This window comes from Ambystoma mexicanum, chromosome 2q (genome assembly GCF_040938575.1).
Source record: "Ambystoma mexicanum isolate Mex_15411 chromosome 2q, UKY_AmexF1_1, whole genome shotgun sequence".
NCBI lineage: Eukaryota > Metazoa > Chordata > Amphibia > Caudata > Ambystomatidae > Ambystoma > Ambystoma mexicanum.
The window spans coordinates 306,605,079-306,620,959 of record NC_090924.1 but is presented as its reverse complement, the minus strand read 5'-3'; the positions used below and the strand labels follow the sequence as shown (position 1 = coordinate 306,620,959).

Sequence of the window (15,881 nt, the reverse complement as noted above, 5' to 3'; positions counted from 1 at the left end):
TTCCCCGCGATTGGCGAGACGAAGTGGAGGAGTCGGCCTCGTGATTAGTCAGGCCGGCCTATCTGCTCCTCTTCACCCTTCTGGATTTCTTCCTTTGAAAGAAAAACGGTACAACTACGTGCTCCTACCCCACTCACTATTATCTGCATTTAACAGGCCCCAGCCCACTTAACTCTTTCTTCCATGCCCTTGATTTCCTCCTCGGCTCCTTACCCGCTGAGGCCCCAACTGTGCTAATGGGAGACTTCAACCTTGCGAATATCTTTACTCTGCAATGCCTTGAACTTTATACTTTCCTCTATGACCACTCCCACAATGCCTTTCAAAGCCTACCCACGCATGACTGAGGCAACTTGCCTGACCTCATCTTCCCCTCCCAGCTAAGTTTCCCAGTTTCATGCGTGACACCTCAAACCAGTCCTGCGTTTTGCTTCCAACTGAATGCTGGAACTCATAGTTTTGTTTTTCCTATTGCAATGGCGGGCCGGCATACAGTGTGAAAGAAAAACTGGACTGGCTCAAAGCTTCCGCATGGAACTCTGCAATTTGCCAGCTATGAAAAGGAATTTCATTACACCCAAAACCAGATTGGGTTGTCAAATCACAGGATATTTAGATCCTGGAAAATGTACCTACATGATCAATGAATACCAACTGACTATAGAAGAGGAATGGCTACCCTTCATCCAGAAATGCATGAGTAGAGACGACTGAGGTCTTACTGGGGGTCTATTACGTTTGCCCTCTGTGGGACGTTCAAATTCTAAGTATATGACCCAAAAACTGATTCCCAAATATTTCTTCTACGTTACTTACAACAATCTTCCTGTTGCGGGCAAGATTGTTGATATTTGTATTTGTCATGCGTTATTGGAACGTTTGTGTATGTACACTAAGAATCTTAACAAAATAAAAATTAAATTAAACAAAATAATTATAACATTTGTTAAGAGTGAGGAATAACATACTGGAAGCTTAATAACAAACCCTTCACTTCAAAGGTTTGCAGCAGATGAGGAGAGATTGAAAGAAGGCGGTAGGTTGCATGACGGATGTTAAGAGAAGCAGAAAACCAGGGAACCCACACAAAGGAGCCCTGTGTTGCAGAGGTCTACCTGGAAGTCTCCAGAGTTCTCTGCAGGCCAGTCCACCTCTATACTCTCTACCTCACACTCTTCACTGTCAGGTTCTACTCATCAACCTATCCGTTCCCCACTCACCCTGCGCTGCCCCCTACTTAAGATCTGTCTCTCTTTTGGCGCTCTGTCCAACATATATCCAAAACATTGCCACTCTGGGTATCTAAACTAGCTGTTGAAAAGATACACCTCATTGGCATGTAAGGTGCAGCTCTGCACTCATCCAGTATTTCTACCTGCTCTTAATCTCCCTTTATATGTTTATACTCTGTATATCTTCTTACAATGTACACTACTATAACATTTTCACAGCAACGTAGACCCTGAGGACATCTGGTGACGACTGAAGAAATATCTCCCTGCTACCATCTACTTTACAGATCGCCCCACTGCACTTCTTCTATCCATCACACAACTATCTCTCCCTTTCTGATCCCACCTGTCAGCTGAACCACCTCATCCCCAGTTACAGTTCCTGTTGCTTAATTGTATCTAACACAGCCTATGAGGAATTTCCATCTAGCAAGGGTGTAGCAGCCCGGGCTTTTTTGATTTCTATTAATTGATAAAAATGATGCAGGTAATTCCATCTCATCGACAGTGATCTGCTAACCAGATTGCCCTTGCTTGAGTTCCATGCCAAAGGCAGAGAGTCAAGTTCCTTACTGAATTAGTTTCCTGATCTGCAGCACCTGCTCTCCAGTGGAACAGAACAGGTTCATAGGTCACATTTGCCCTTTTGACAGCTGCTCTGACAGCCAATTCAGTTCAGCGCAGACGCTGCATTTAATGTCTGCCCCTCCAAAATGTACTATTCTGGTGGCAGTTTAATCTTTAAACTTATCGCCAGACGTGTGTTTTGGGTATGGTGGCTAGTAATTCACATAACTATAAGAAGCCATATCTGATTTATGAATGAATGAATGAATAACAACTTTATTTTGTTTTTTTACCACAAAAGTGCCATATCTGATTTATATCATACCTGTGTCAGCACTGTGAGCCCAGGCTAGCTGTGGAAGCTTTTGTGTGTATTCTGGCCTGGCAGCCTGCAGGGCAAGAGACTGAAAGACTATACCTCTCCTTTGATCCTTTGTGAGATCTGGTAACATTTTACTGCAGCAGTGCAGACTCCCAGCAGGAGCTGTCCAGGGAGACAGGAATCAATTAGCACACCCATCCCAAAAGGACTAGCCACACACCAAGGTGTTGCATAGCAAAAGGCCTTTGATGTTATGGGTCTGAGACGGAGTGGGTTATTGGTATTCCAACCACTCGCACTGTTCTGCACTGTTCCGTGAAATCTGGTTCAGCGCTGATGAACTGCCAAGAACAGCGGAAAGGTGTTATTGACTACTAACAGTCTCCCCCCACCACCGGTCCATTTAGGTAATCTTTAATCCCTTTTTCGCACAAGAGCATATCCTGTTATGAACATTGTGATTTGTTATTGCCTTGCACCCGTGTTTCATTACCAAGAGTGCTGCATCTTTCTATCTTTGCATATTCTGTTTTCTTTCCACAGGGGTGGGTTTCTGTAGTGTATTCTTTTTAGTTAATTTTGCATATGATGTGTCTGGTTAAAGTGTATATATTGTTTATAGAACTTTGTACATTCCTTTATTTTGGGCTGGTGTACTTTGATGTTTGGGTTGCTACTGGATCACATCTTGAGAGGACAGTCTTCCCTCTGCTCACATTACCACAAACGGCAAAGGATGTATATCTCTTAACTGCCCGTTTCGCCTTTATGATTGGGCTCACTCTTGTTTTGTAGAAGCGTGAGGGCTGAGTAGGTGATTTTGCCGCCTTTCATCCTTGTACTCCTGTGGATCACAAATAATTTTGTCACACAGCCCTGCTGTAACGTGTGTCCATTTACTTGTGTTCCTATTAACTCATTGTTGTACAGCACTCCACTGCTTCTCACAGATAGGTCCACATTAAAAAAATACCCCCAAAAGTAAATTCAAGGCAACCTTTTTAAAATGCTCTATCGACCCATGCACACCTTACTGGGAGACTAAAGTCTGCTTTCACCGATTACACTCAAGGCTTTTTGCAGTACCTGTATGTCAGAAGATGAGGGAGCTGTGCTGCTGCTCGTGGCACACACGTTTTGTATTTTTTTAATCAAGTCCAGTATCTTTTCAGCTGTGAGGGTCTTGAAAGCATTGGATCCTTGTGCAAAGCAGAGGAGCTTGTCTGGGAGGCTGCAAAAGAGAAAGACAATGTAAATTAGCTTAAGGGCTCAAGGCATGTGTGTGTGTGCCCAGGTGGAGTAGTCCCAACATATATATACTCCCATCGCAGCTGAATGTTCACTGCCCTCTTGATCCAAAACCATGAATGAGCAAGTGAGTGCGTGTCTATGGAGGCGGAGTCTAGGTTTGTGATAACCAAAAAGCTGCCCTTCCCCCATTATCAGTCAAATCATTGTGATTGGGCCTCATTACGACCCTGGCGGAATGGGTTTAACGGCACCGGTAAAGGTGCCAACGCTGTTAAACCCATTCCGCCTTATTGCGAGGTTCCCTTGCGGGACCCGCTCTGGGCGTCTGGTCAGACCAGACTTCCTTTGCGGGTACCGCGAGGGTTCCAGGGAGCTAACAACGGGCCCGCTAATAAGGGGCCCGTTGTTAGCTTTCTCCCCAGTCCCATTGAGCCCTATGGCGGCTCGAATGGGAATGGGCATGGGTACATTGAACGAGGAATTACCGGGTCCTCCAAGGTTTGAATGGCCCGGTAATTCCTCATTCAAGGAACCCGGACCCGAGTTTGGAGGCAGCCATGCCCTTATTAAGGGTATGGCTGCTTCCAAACTCCTAATGAAGCCCATTGTGTTTTAAGGAGAAGAAGAGATCAAGTACCAAAAATAGCACCTCCAGATGGCATTGATTTTTATAACATGTTACAATGAAGCTTTTTGATGCTGATGATGAAATTGAAAGAGGAAAACATGTACTTTCTTTTGTATCTGTCCTTTTTGTGTGATTTCAAGTTGTATGAAATCGCCCATCAAAGTTCAAACTCTGAATATTTCTGCAAAACAAAAAAAGTCTTTGTTACCATAACTTTCCTTAAAACAAATAACTTGGAGGGGGCGGTGGTAATCTAATGTTAAGCAGTAAGAATGCATGCTCATTTGTGTATATTAAAGTTGACAGCAAGTGACTGCTGCAATTGCATCTGCTCAAACAGTCAGCCACCGGTCCAGCTTCAAGTAGTGCAGGGTGTGGGGATTTTCACATCCTTGCAAACTTAGCAGGTGCTCGGGTGACAAGGAAAGAGAGCAATTGTTCCCATGTGCAGCTGCATAGAGGAGAAGGTGAGAGCCCAGTCGAACATTGTATTAAAAGAGACATGGCTGGATATGAGGTTAGAAAAATGCCATCAATTCGATGCTGGTGTATGAATTTGAGCAAACTCTGGATTTCACCGAGACACCACTGCCAGCTAATGATATGGATTAATCTTCCCAGTGGATAAGAGGAGGCTGTGCAGAAAGTGTGCCTTCATTGCTGAACAAAGGACCCCACGGAAAACAAAGCAGAACAGCCCAACATAGATGGCCATAATCGTGTCTAGTCTTCACTTGCACAGTTTGCTACCCTGACTGCACTTTCAGATATGTTCCTTTACAAAGTGCTGCTAAGTACCGCAACCTCTTTGATGTATTTGAGCCCATCCTATTAAATATTGTGTCCTGAACTGGCAGATTGCTACCACATGAGCATTCAAAATATTGAATAAGACATCACAATCTTCTAGACTATTACATGAAGTGTGAAGTCAGGAAATCTTACTGAAAAAGGACATTCCCAAAGAAAGCAGGGATGAGCTAAGACTTGACTACTTTCAAAACTCTCAAAACCAAGTTGCTCGTGCTGTGTTATCGAAAGTATAACGTCCTGAAAGCCTCATCACACTGTCTGCAAATTCTCTTTGACTCCTTTGTAACAAAGATTTCGACCCATACGCCATTTTTGATCACCGGTTAGGGGCTGCAAGACCATGCTGTATTAAAAGCACCCTATCCTGAAAACAAGATGGCCTTCTTCTAGCCCTGGATCGTTTCTCAGATCAACGTATGTGCACCCTAAATGTATTGCTCTGGAAACTATTTGGACATTGGAATGTGTTTTGCCATTCACGATCAAGTGCTCCCTTGGCTGGTATAAGTCTTCTGTCCCAACATTCCAATGTTTCTCCTTTGTCTTTCCATCTTTTAAACAGAACATTCAACCCTCATTGGTTGGAATGTTCTACAACAAAAATGTGTCCCTCCTCAGGCCATTACCAGATGGTATTGCACCCTGGCCCTCGATAAAGAGCTTTTCCCACCTCGTAATACCCTTGGAATGCAGCATTATTGCTTAATTACTGTAAAATATTCTGGACTGAAGAATTACTTTGAATGAGCAACTCTTAAAATAATATATACAACTAACAAGTAACAGTCCATCTAAACCATGGAGAGTTCCTCTCTATTTGTCTCGGAGGATAGCTCAGGGGCAGCGTACTCGCCTTGGAAGCAAAACGACACAGAGCACCACAGGTTCGATCCCCGGGTCCACACTTAGAAACCACTGGGTATTAAGTGCGTTATAAATAACCTATCATATCATATATCAACGGAATAAGAAAACATTCTATTTCAAGCACAAAAGATCCACTCTCTCTTTGTTCCTAAGGGAAATGATTCAGATTCAGGTGAAGGAGACAAGGGAAGGAAGCTTAAAATAGTGGCCAAATGGGGTGCGCATAGCAAGAACAGAGGAGAAGCTAGGAAAGACAGCTTCACATTGGTAATATAGCTCAGTGGGTTGAACACTTGCTGCTGTGATCTGTGTGTGATCTTCAGGACAGAGGTTCAAATCCCTGCAAGGCCAACTCAGCCTTTCATCCTTCTGAGGTCAATAAATAAGTACCAACTTCGGATGGAACTTCGGATGGTGAAGTTGTATGTAAATATGTTCTATGTAAAGTGACTTGGCCAAAGCACTATATAATTAACACATCATTATCATTGAGAGTTTTCAAAGAGGAGGGAAGTTGTTGCCTGACAAAAGCATTGGGATCATCTTTTGATCGATGCCTGGAGTATTTGGAACATGAGCAGGAGACTGGCTTTAAGGCATACTTAGTTGTAATTACGCTAGCTTATGAAAGATCACTGTATGCAAGGTTTATATTAGGAATTTTTGCCCATCGATGCCTTTACGCACACTTGGAAGGGCTCCGATTCTGAAAAATGCCCAATGTGCGATGCTGGTAAGGAGACAGCCTCACATTACCTCCTCCTCTGCAAGGCAACCCTGTGGCTATTTGAGACTTATCCTGTTGGAGGCCGTTATACATACACTTGGCCCCGCTCACCTATTTCTAAGATAATGTTCTCATCTTTCAGTAGCGTGTGCTGTTGCCCGTTATTTGCGTAGAGCATGGCTGCAGAGGAGGAAAATCTTAAATCAAGGCCATGTGTTAATTTTGCATTACTATTTTGAAATCACCAAGTGTCCTAGGTTGCGAGCATATCTCTCCTAGCATCTGTTTTTATCTGATGTTTAGGTTGGCTAACACTGCTTCTTATGTACTAAGGTGAGATATGCAAGATCTCTCACTTTTTAATGTTCTTTATTGTAATATTAGTCATTTTATGATGTTTTAAACCTGATGACTTTTTGTCGAATAAAGGTTGTTCAACAGCGACAGCATTGCAAACAAAACAAAATACCAAATTGAAATATTAATCTGGAAAACTAGGAGACATTCAAAATACAATATAAAAGATGTAAACGTTAAATTATTCAAAATGGCATAATCATATTGAAATGATTAGAGAAGCAATTTTACTAGAGGTACATAACACATGTAACCTAGAGGGGTGACTACCTGGTGCACCTGCTAAACATGTTTATTTGCACTTTTAGTCACAGCATCCTGCACAGGCTGATATCTGAAGCGGCTAGACTAGAGTCATGGCCCTGTGACACAAAGGGCAAAACAAGACCAATTATTCTGCAAGAAAACCGTGCTTTGGGGCCCAAAATGTTATTTGCCTCATCAACTTTTAGGGACATTTTCCTGAGTCCGTTCACAAACATTCTCAACAGGAACAACTTCATGAACTACTCAGTGTATTTCTTTATTGTATTCATTTGTGTGTAATAAAGCATTGGTATTGAAGTTTTGGGGTGTCTACTAGATTTCACAATTTCTTTTTGCTAATCTACATATCTGTCCCTACTTCGTGATCAGTATGTCCTTCTGTTCATTTGCCTATTGGTCCACAGGCCGGATTCTCAGCTATGCCCACTCTTCTCAAGCCCAGACCCTAGCGTAAATCTAAGTTAGAAATGTAATGAACTTAAAGAGCCTGATTAGCACCCCATTGTAACACCTGCCGCCTTATACCTGATGCAAAAAGCGTTGAGCTGGAGCAAACCTCGAGACTCTCAGGACATTTCTGAACTGCTCTTGACCAAACCTCTGCTAATCACATATTTATGAGGATCCCAAAGATGCTGTAGGCATCTCCAGATTTGCTGCAGTTTTAGGCTTTTTAGAATTAGTAGCAGCTGTAGGTAATGCAATGTAATTGTCATTTGTATAGTGCCTTTTCCCATTGGTATGGCCTCAAAGCGCTGAAGGTGAACGCCCTCGGGGGACGAAGTCCAAGGTATGGGAAATTCATCAGAGAAGTTTAGAATGTGTGTGTGCATTTTAGCCAATGCGAAGGCAGACAGGGGTGGCCCAGTCCCTGCTAGATACCAATGTCGAGATGGTAAGAGACATTCCCAAGCATGCCCTCATCAGCTCCAGTGCAAATCTTTGAGAAGCAGGCACACCGTGCCAATTGGGCAATGTGTAGAGTTTCTGAAATCACAGTTCCCAGGGAGGGCTGGCCGGGAAACCGCTAGCAGAGGGAATTTACGTAGATCTATTTGTTTTGAACCAACAGGATATGATATGGGATGGACACCATGGCAGGGCTCCTTTTCAGCATGGCTATGCATTAACATTGATGAGTTCAGCCAATTGTAAACTGGCTCACTGATTCCATTTTAAACTTGACAGTTTGCAAGAAGTTCTCCAACTGTCCAAATCCCAATGACCCACAGATCATTTATTTTCCCCCAGTTCTCTGCTTCTCCCTGAAGAACACTCAAAAGGTTATTCCCTTTCTGGAGTATGTTGCCCAACCTGGTAATGTTGAAGTCTGGCTTTGCGGCAAAGATGGCAGCTGTGTACTTAGATCCCACACCATCTTGAAGGTCCGAGTTCCCAAACAGATCCAGGTTCTTGGGATCTAGCGCTAAATTTTTCAGCTGAAAAAGAAAAATAGGAACACACATTTACCTCTTGTCATTAGAGCCAGAAAAGCACCACTTGGGTAATTTTTGTGCATTGTGAAATGTGCACTGGTTGTTTATTCAGTCCTTATAAAAACCAAATAAAAGACTGATCACAATAAATTCTTGATTTCACTCAGAGGGATATGCCTTTGTTGCCTTGCCCGAGAACGACCACCCACCAAATAGATAAAACAGTGTCTTACCTTTAACTGCATACTTAAGTAAATGATGCAACAGTGGCAGAGCCAGAGGGACCAGGGGGGCAGCCACCATCCCCCTTTAGCTCACCCCCTGGTTCCCAGTGCACCTAGAGCCTCCCGCTAGTGCCTTATTATCCATCCCCCGACACCAAAAGCGGCCTCCGCTACTGACTGCTGCAACCCAGGACTGCAGTATATGTATGCTTTCATTTACATGAATCCTCCCTGCAGTAAAGGTGGGGACCCCTTTTAAAGGTTGTGTTTCTGGTCTGCATTCACACTATTGGTAGTCATGGGATCAACCACTTCAATAACAGGGGAGTGCTGCACATGAGGATGTCCATCCAGGGTCCAGCTGGGTCTTGACAGCAACCTAAACAGCTTGCCTTTTTTATACGAATCATAGGTGCTGACAGGAGTGAAGGAGTTGGCAGAGTAATGACAAAGGGGCGGTTCTGCTGCAATGTACACTAAAGTAGTATGTGCATTCACCGACTCACTCAATCATTCACTCACTCACAAACTCATTGCCAAATTTCCCCAACAACCTGATTATGCCACAAGAAAACCTAAGGGTATTTTTTCTCAAGTGGTTAAGGAGTTCCATCAGATTTATTAGTGCATCACTGTGGATTTGGGGTGTTGAAAAATATATACGGGAGGCTTAAAGTCCCTGAAGTTCCATACATGACAGAGGGGAGGAGTGCAGGAAGGAAGGAAATTAGAGAGGGATGCAGGGACGTCATTTCACCAAAATGCCAGCGGAAGTGACATCACATGATCCTTGACTTCTGAGGACATCACAGGAAGTAATGTCATTTGACCCCACCCCAAAGTGACATCACAGGAAGTGATGGAACACAACCGTTTACCCCTTGACAAAACATGAAGTGGCATCAGATAGCATTGTGTCTAAGTACACTATGAAAAATATGGTTCCAATATCACTGTAACGTGATATACATTTCATACAAGAATGGATCACCATATGTATCAGCAGAAAAAACATGCTACTTGCGAAAAGCGAAATACATAGTCCGAAATGGATGCTTAGTCTACTCTAAATGCTTTTTGGAGCATTTTGTCTGGATTGTGAAATTGAGGTGTTTAAGAACAGACTATATCCGTGACTCACCCCCTGCAGTGGGCCTGAAATAAACCTTTAATGAGTCTAGAAATTATTGTGTAGAATTCCAGAAAGACAAATTATCTGTCATTCCTATTCTTTCTTATTTAGGGTCACTGCTGAAAGTGTTAAACTTGTGAAAAACCCTGTTTTTTTTAAAGAAGCCTAAACAAGAAAGCCAGCCAATCTAGAAGCAAAGAGCACATGGCATTGGCCACAGAACAGGAGCTTCAATTTGTAAAAAAGAAAACAAAATATATATATTTTTTTAGGAGTAGCAAGGGAGACGACAGGGGTAGCAAGGGAGACCCCTGGTGACCACTAAATGACGTCACTGGAGGGAAGAAAATAGAGAGAAGATGAGATGGGGGAGTATGATAAGCTTTCTGGCCTGATTAGATCTCAATCGTAGGGTCGATGTATGTAGTCTCAATTTATTAGACAGGGGGTTCAAATGAGTGCATTGCAGGCTTTTAATATAATTCGAATGTAATGTAATGTATTTTGGGTTTTTACAGGGAGCCAGTGTAGGGAGCGCAGTACCTGGCTAATAGGGTCATACTTTATCTATTTCAGTGAAGTTCTGGCTGCAGTATTTTGTACTTGGTGGATTCGAGAAATTTAACATTTGGCAAGTCCTAAGTAAATAATATAGTCAAAATCTAAATGGGAAGAGAATAATGAGTCTGTCACTCACTAAGACATGATATGAGAAAGACAGATAATGAAGGAGATGTTTTCATTTCCCAAAAAGGAAAGAAATACAGGTTTTTATGATTAGCGCAATTTGACTATTCGGTGCCAGCTTGTTAACGCTTGTTAAGATAACGACCTACATTTTTTACTTCCATCTTTGTTTTAGGACATTGCCCAAATATGTTTCACCAACATAGGCAGATCTAGGTTATGGGTTTTTTGTTCACAATTAATAATTCGGTTTTGTCAGGATTTATTTGTAGAAAATTCAGGTTCATCCAACATTTAATCAAAAGAAGACAATGGGCCTCATTACGAGTTTGCCGGGACAGTAACAACGGTACCAGTAAGCTTGCCGGTACCGTTGTTACCGTACCATCAAACTACGAGTTCTTCTCGCAGGTGCCCTTGCAGCCACCACGTCTGACCTGGTGGCTATACCGGCCCCCGCGAGCAGAACATGACAGTAGCACCGGTACCGTTTTTTTTTTCTTTTTACTTTTTTTTATTATTGATTGTGGTACACATCACTACAACAACATGACGCTCTACACTTGTCTTTGCATAAACAGGGTGTTAACTTCAAAATGACAACAAGACATATGAGATTTACAAAGCTGGTGCACTTCAGGGGCCTGACGGGCTGTTACTAGCTGATCCCAGTTTGCATAAGTATACTCTGAACGGAGCCCAAATGTCTTTTGGTTTACTTGCCCTTGGGTGCGACATTATATACTGTTCCTCACACTCATTGACACATGCCAGTTCTTTCAGAAAGTGATTCATGCGTGGCGCGTGTGTGCTCTTCCAGTTCTGCAGTATGCACTTTTTTGCCACTACACACGCTATGTTAAATAGTCTTCTGGTCACTTCAGATGTCTTTCCTATGTCTCTGAACAGGTATTTCTGGGGAGTCAGATCTGCTGGCACTTGTGCGATTTCTCCCAGAAGTTTCGCCACTTCTCCCCAGAACCCATATATAAGTGGGCAACTCCAGTACATATGGAATGAATCAGCATGTTCGTAACCACATTTCAGGCAATTGTCTGGATTGTTCTGTGTGAATTTTGCAATTCTCTCAGGTGTGTGATGCAGTTTATTTAGTACCTTGAATTGGATCAGGCAGAGGCCTGCATTCATGGAGACCCTCTTGGTCAATTCACAATATCTCACCCAGGTCTTATCCGTTATGGTTGTTCCTAGGTCAGCTTCCCAGGAGGCTTTGATCAGATTCACTGTCGGCGTGTTTGCCTGTACAGCCATATATAGCCCGGAAACACTGGTTCCTGACTTGGTGGACAGGGTCACGAGGCACGGGTTTGGGGGGGGGTTCATCTGGGGACAGTGGCCACCTAGCCTTGAAGGCCATTCGCATCCTGTGATACTGTAGTATCTTCAACTGGTCCCTTCCCATCCCAACCTTAAATTCTTCCAGTGTTATAAATGTATCATTGGGAAAGATGTCTCTGATTTTGAATTCCCCCTCCGGGTCCCATGTCTTCTGAACATCAATTTCGTAAGACGGTGCAATGTCGGGAAAGTTCCAGAAGGGGGCCTCCGATTAAAATGGCGTGTCTACTTTAAGCCTACGATAGATCCTAGACCATGCATGTACTGTTCTGCTGACTGGGTCAAATGGGCAGTCATCTTTATGTTTAACCCCAAAGATAACAGATCTTAGGTCAGTTGGGTGTGCAGCGTGTTTCTCAATGCTGATGTGTGGTGAGGTGTTCAAATCATCATACCAGTATCTGACAAACTGGGCCTGTGCCACCAGATAATATAGTTCGAAATCCGGAGCTGCTATGCCTCCCTTATTGTATGGTTCTACCATTTTGTTCCATTTCATTCTGGCCGTTCCCCCGCTCCACAGAAACTCCACGGTCAGAGATTGGAGGGCATCGAAAAACTGTCTGCCGGGCCATAATGGGATGTTAGTGAAAATATATAATAGCTTTGGTAAAATCACCATTTTTAATATGGCCACACGGCCCATAAGTGAAATAGGGAGTTTTGCCCATAAACAGAGTTTGGTGGATATCGTGCTTAAAGGGATAGTCCAGTAAAAATATGTATTTAAAAAATAGATAGGCAATATTAAAAAAAAAACACTAGCACTTTTTTTTTAAACTTCCTATGTAAAATTTTGAGCTATTCAAGCTCAAAATTCGCAAAAGCAAGCACATGTGCGCATCCATTTTGTGAAATGGATGCCTGCCTGTGCTGGCTTTTGCTTTTGCGGCACTAAGGAAGGAAAAGCCAGCCAGCTGTAGTAAACAAAAGCTACTGCTGGGTGGCTTTTCCTTCATTGGTGCTGTACGCGGAGGACGGGGACCGGAGACCAGAGCAGGAAAGCTGCAGCTGAATCTCGGTAAGTGCTATTTATTTATTTTTTTTAAATAAGCACTAGCTGTGGTTTTTTTCTAAGTTTTCCGGGCTGGAGGAGCCCGGAAAACTTAGAAATAGAACTGCAGCTTTAAAAATTTTGTATTTAAAAACGCTGTGGTTTTTCTTTCCGAGTTTCTCAGGCTCCTCCGGTTCGGAGGAGCCTGAGAAACTCGGAAAGAAAAACCCCAGCGTTTTCAAACACAACCACGTTGTGTTTCTGCCTGCTGTGGCTATCACTTTGGGTCTCCGGTGCTCCCCCAGGGGGCACCAGAGACCCAAAGTGAAACCCAAGGCAGGCAGAAACACAACGCGGTTGTGTTTATATGCCGCAGTGTTTCTGCCTACAGCTGATTTCCCATTTGGGGCTCTCGGGCTCCCCACGGGGGGCCCGAGAGCCCCAAATGGGAAATGCTAAATGCTGCAGTGTTTCTGCCTAAATCTGATTTCCCATTTGGGGCTGTCGGGTTCCCCACGGGGGGCCCGAGAGCCCCAAATGGAAAATGCTAAATGCTGCAGTGTTTATGCCTAAATCTGCGTCCCATTTGGGAAAGCAGATTTAGGCAGAAACACTGCAGCATTTAGCATTTCCAATTTGGGGCTCTCCGGCCCCCCGTGATAGCCACAGCAGGCAGAAACACAACACGGTTGTGTTTGAAAATGCTGTGGTTTTTCTTTCCGAGTTTCTCAGGCTCCTCCGAGCCGGAGGAACCTGAGAAACTTGGAAAGAAAAACCGCAGCGTTTTCAAACACAACGTTGTATTTATGTTTGCGGTCGCTTCAAAAGCGACCGCAAACATAGATACAACGTTTTTAAAGCTGCGGTTTTATTTCTAAGTTTTCCGGGCTCCTCCAGCCCGGAAAACTTAGAAAAAAAAACGCAGCTAGTGCTTATTTTTAAAAATAAATAAATAGCACTTACCGAGATTCAGCTGCAGCTTTCCTGCTCTGGTCTGAAGGAAAAGCCACCCAGCGTTAGCTTTTGTTTACTACAGCTGGCTGGCTTTTCCTTCATTAGTGCCGCAAAAGCAAAAGCCAGCACAGGCGAGCATCCATTTCACAAAATGGATGCGCCCATGTGCTCGCTTTTGCGAATTTTGAGCTTGAATAGCTCAAAATATTACATAGGAAGTTTTTTAAAAAAAGTGCTAGTATTTTTTTTTTAATATTGCCTATCTATTTTTTAAATACATTTTTTTACTGGACTATCCCTTTAATAGGAGTTCATTATTATCCGAATATAAAGAGGTTTAATTCCCGAATACGATAATACCCAGGTATCTAATTTTAGTGGGAGACCACTGCAGTTCTTGTGTGTTATTTGGGCACCTTGTGGCAGGGGTTAGGGGAAAGATCTCAGATTTGGATCTGTTAGTTCTATACCCTGAGTATTCTGCAAACTCGTGTATGGCTATCATTGCTGGTCCCAGGTGTGTGTCGGGTTCTTGAACATACAGCAGTGTGTCGTCTGCATATAAGGATATTGACTGGTTTAGGCCGGCCATCCTTATACCCCTCTGCGCCTGATGTTCCCTAATGGCTGCTGCCACCGGTTCCATTGTGAGGGAGAACAGTATGGGAGAGAATGGGCATCCCTGTCTCGTGCCCCTGCTCAACCCAAACCAGTCAGACAGCGTGCGGTTGGTCAGCACTCTAGCCCCAGGATTAGAGTATAACAGCCTGACGCAACTTACAAAGTATGGGCCGATTTCGAATTTCTCCAGCACCGCAAACAGATATATCCATGACACTGAATCAAACGCCTTTTCGGCGTCAAGGGATACGGCCACCTCCTGGGCTTCAGGTTTTATCTGGGCCATGACTCCAAATAGCCTTCGGAGATTCAGTGTCGTTGATCTGGTGGGAATGAAGCCACACTGATCTGGGTGTACCAGTGTGGACATATTGGGAAGGAGTCTTGTGGCTAGAATTTTAGCAAATATTTTTACATCACAATTTATTAAGGAAAGGGGTCTGTAGGAGGACATCTCGTTGGGTGGACACCTAGGCTTCATAGGCACCGTTATTATGGCCTCCTTCATGGATGTTGGCAGGGTTCCCAGTTCTATAGCTTCCTCCCAGACCGACAGTTGTACCAGGGCTAATTCCTCTTTGAGTTCCTTATATAATTCAGCTCCCAGTCCATCTGAACCTGGCGCTTTTCCATTGCCTAATGATTTTATGGCATCTAGGATCTCATTATTCATCAGGGGTTGGTAGAGCGCAAGTTTATACTCTATGGGTAGTTAAGGGAGCGTGATATTATCTAGGTACTTTTTTATGTCGCTGATTGATTTCAAAACATGATTGGAGTAGAGGTCTGAGTAAAAGCGGGTGAATTCTCTATTTATTCCATCTTCGCTGGTGGTCACTGCTCCATCTCCTGCCAATATGCTGGAGATCGGTGTATGGTGTCTCTCGGGCTTCAACAGGTTTGACAAGGTACGACCTGCTCCATTCCCTTCACCGTACCTCCGTGCTCTAAGTGGAGTAGTCATATATAGAAGTTCCCTAGTGGCTAGTTTATTAAACTCCTGCCGACTGACATTAATGTCAGAGAGGATTTTATCTTTATGTGAGATTGTATGCCGAGCTTCTAACTCCCCCAAACGTTGCTCCACCTCCGCCAGTTCTACCCTGACCGACCTTAACAGACCCGTGGATTTAGATATTAGGATCCCTCTCACCCATACCTTAAAGGTTTTCCAAAGGGTTGCTCGCCTGTCAACTGATTCCCTATTTGTTTCAAGGAAATGCTCCACCTCTATGTGCAGTGCATCAGCCACTGTCGGGACCTTAAGAATGTCGGTGGCATCCTCCATCTTCTAGCTGGGGGTTTTACATTCTCCAGTGTCATGTCCACTATGATTGGGGAGTGATCCGACAAAGTTCGGGGGAGTAGCTCACAGCTACGGATCTGGTGCACAAGGGATGTGGATCCAAGCCAATAATCTATCCTGGACTCAGTGTTGTGCAC

At 43.7% G+C, this 15,881-nt stretch overlaps 1 protein-coding gene across 4 annotated transcripts in view; it reads right to left on the bottom strand.

Annotated features, from left to right (window-relative positions):
* Nucleotides 1–15,881, bottom strand: part of LOC138569359 (uncharacterized) — a 1,262,132-nt gene that overhangs the window by 726,413 nt on the left and 519,838 nt on the right. For all 4 annotated transcript variants that reach the window (XM_069647272.1, XM_069647275.1, XM_069647274.1 and 1 more), the window contains 2 exons: nt 8,346–8,470; nt 3,208–3,352 (listed from right to left, as the gene is read on the bottom strand). In XM_069647272.1, coding sequence (XP_069503373.1) covers nt 3,208–3,352; nt 8,346–8,470 — 270 coding nt within the window. The remainder of the gene's footprint in view (nt 1–3,207; nt 3,353–8,345; nt 8,471–15,881) is intronic.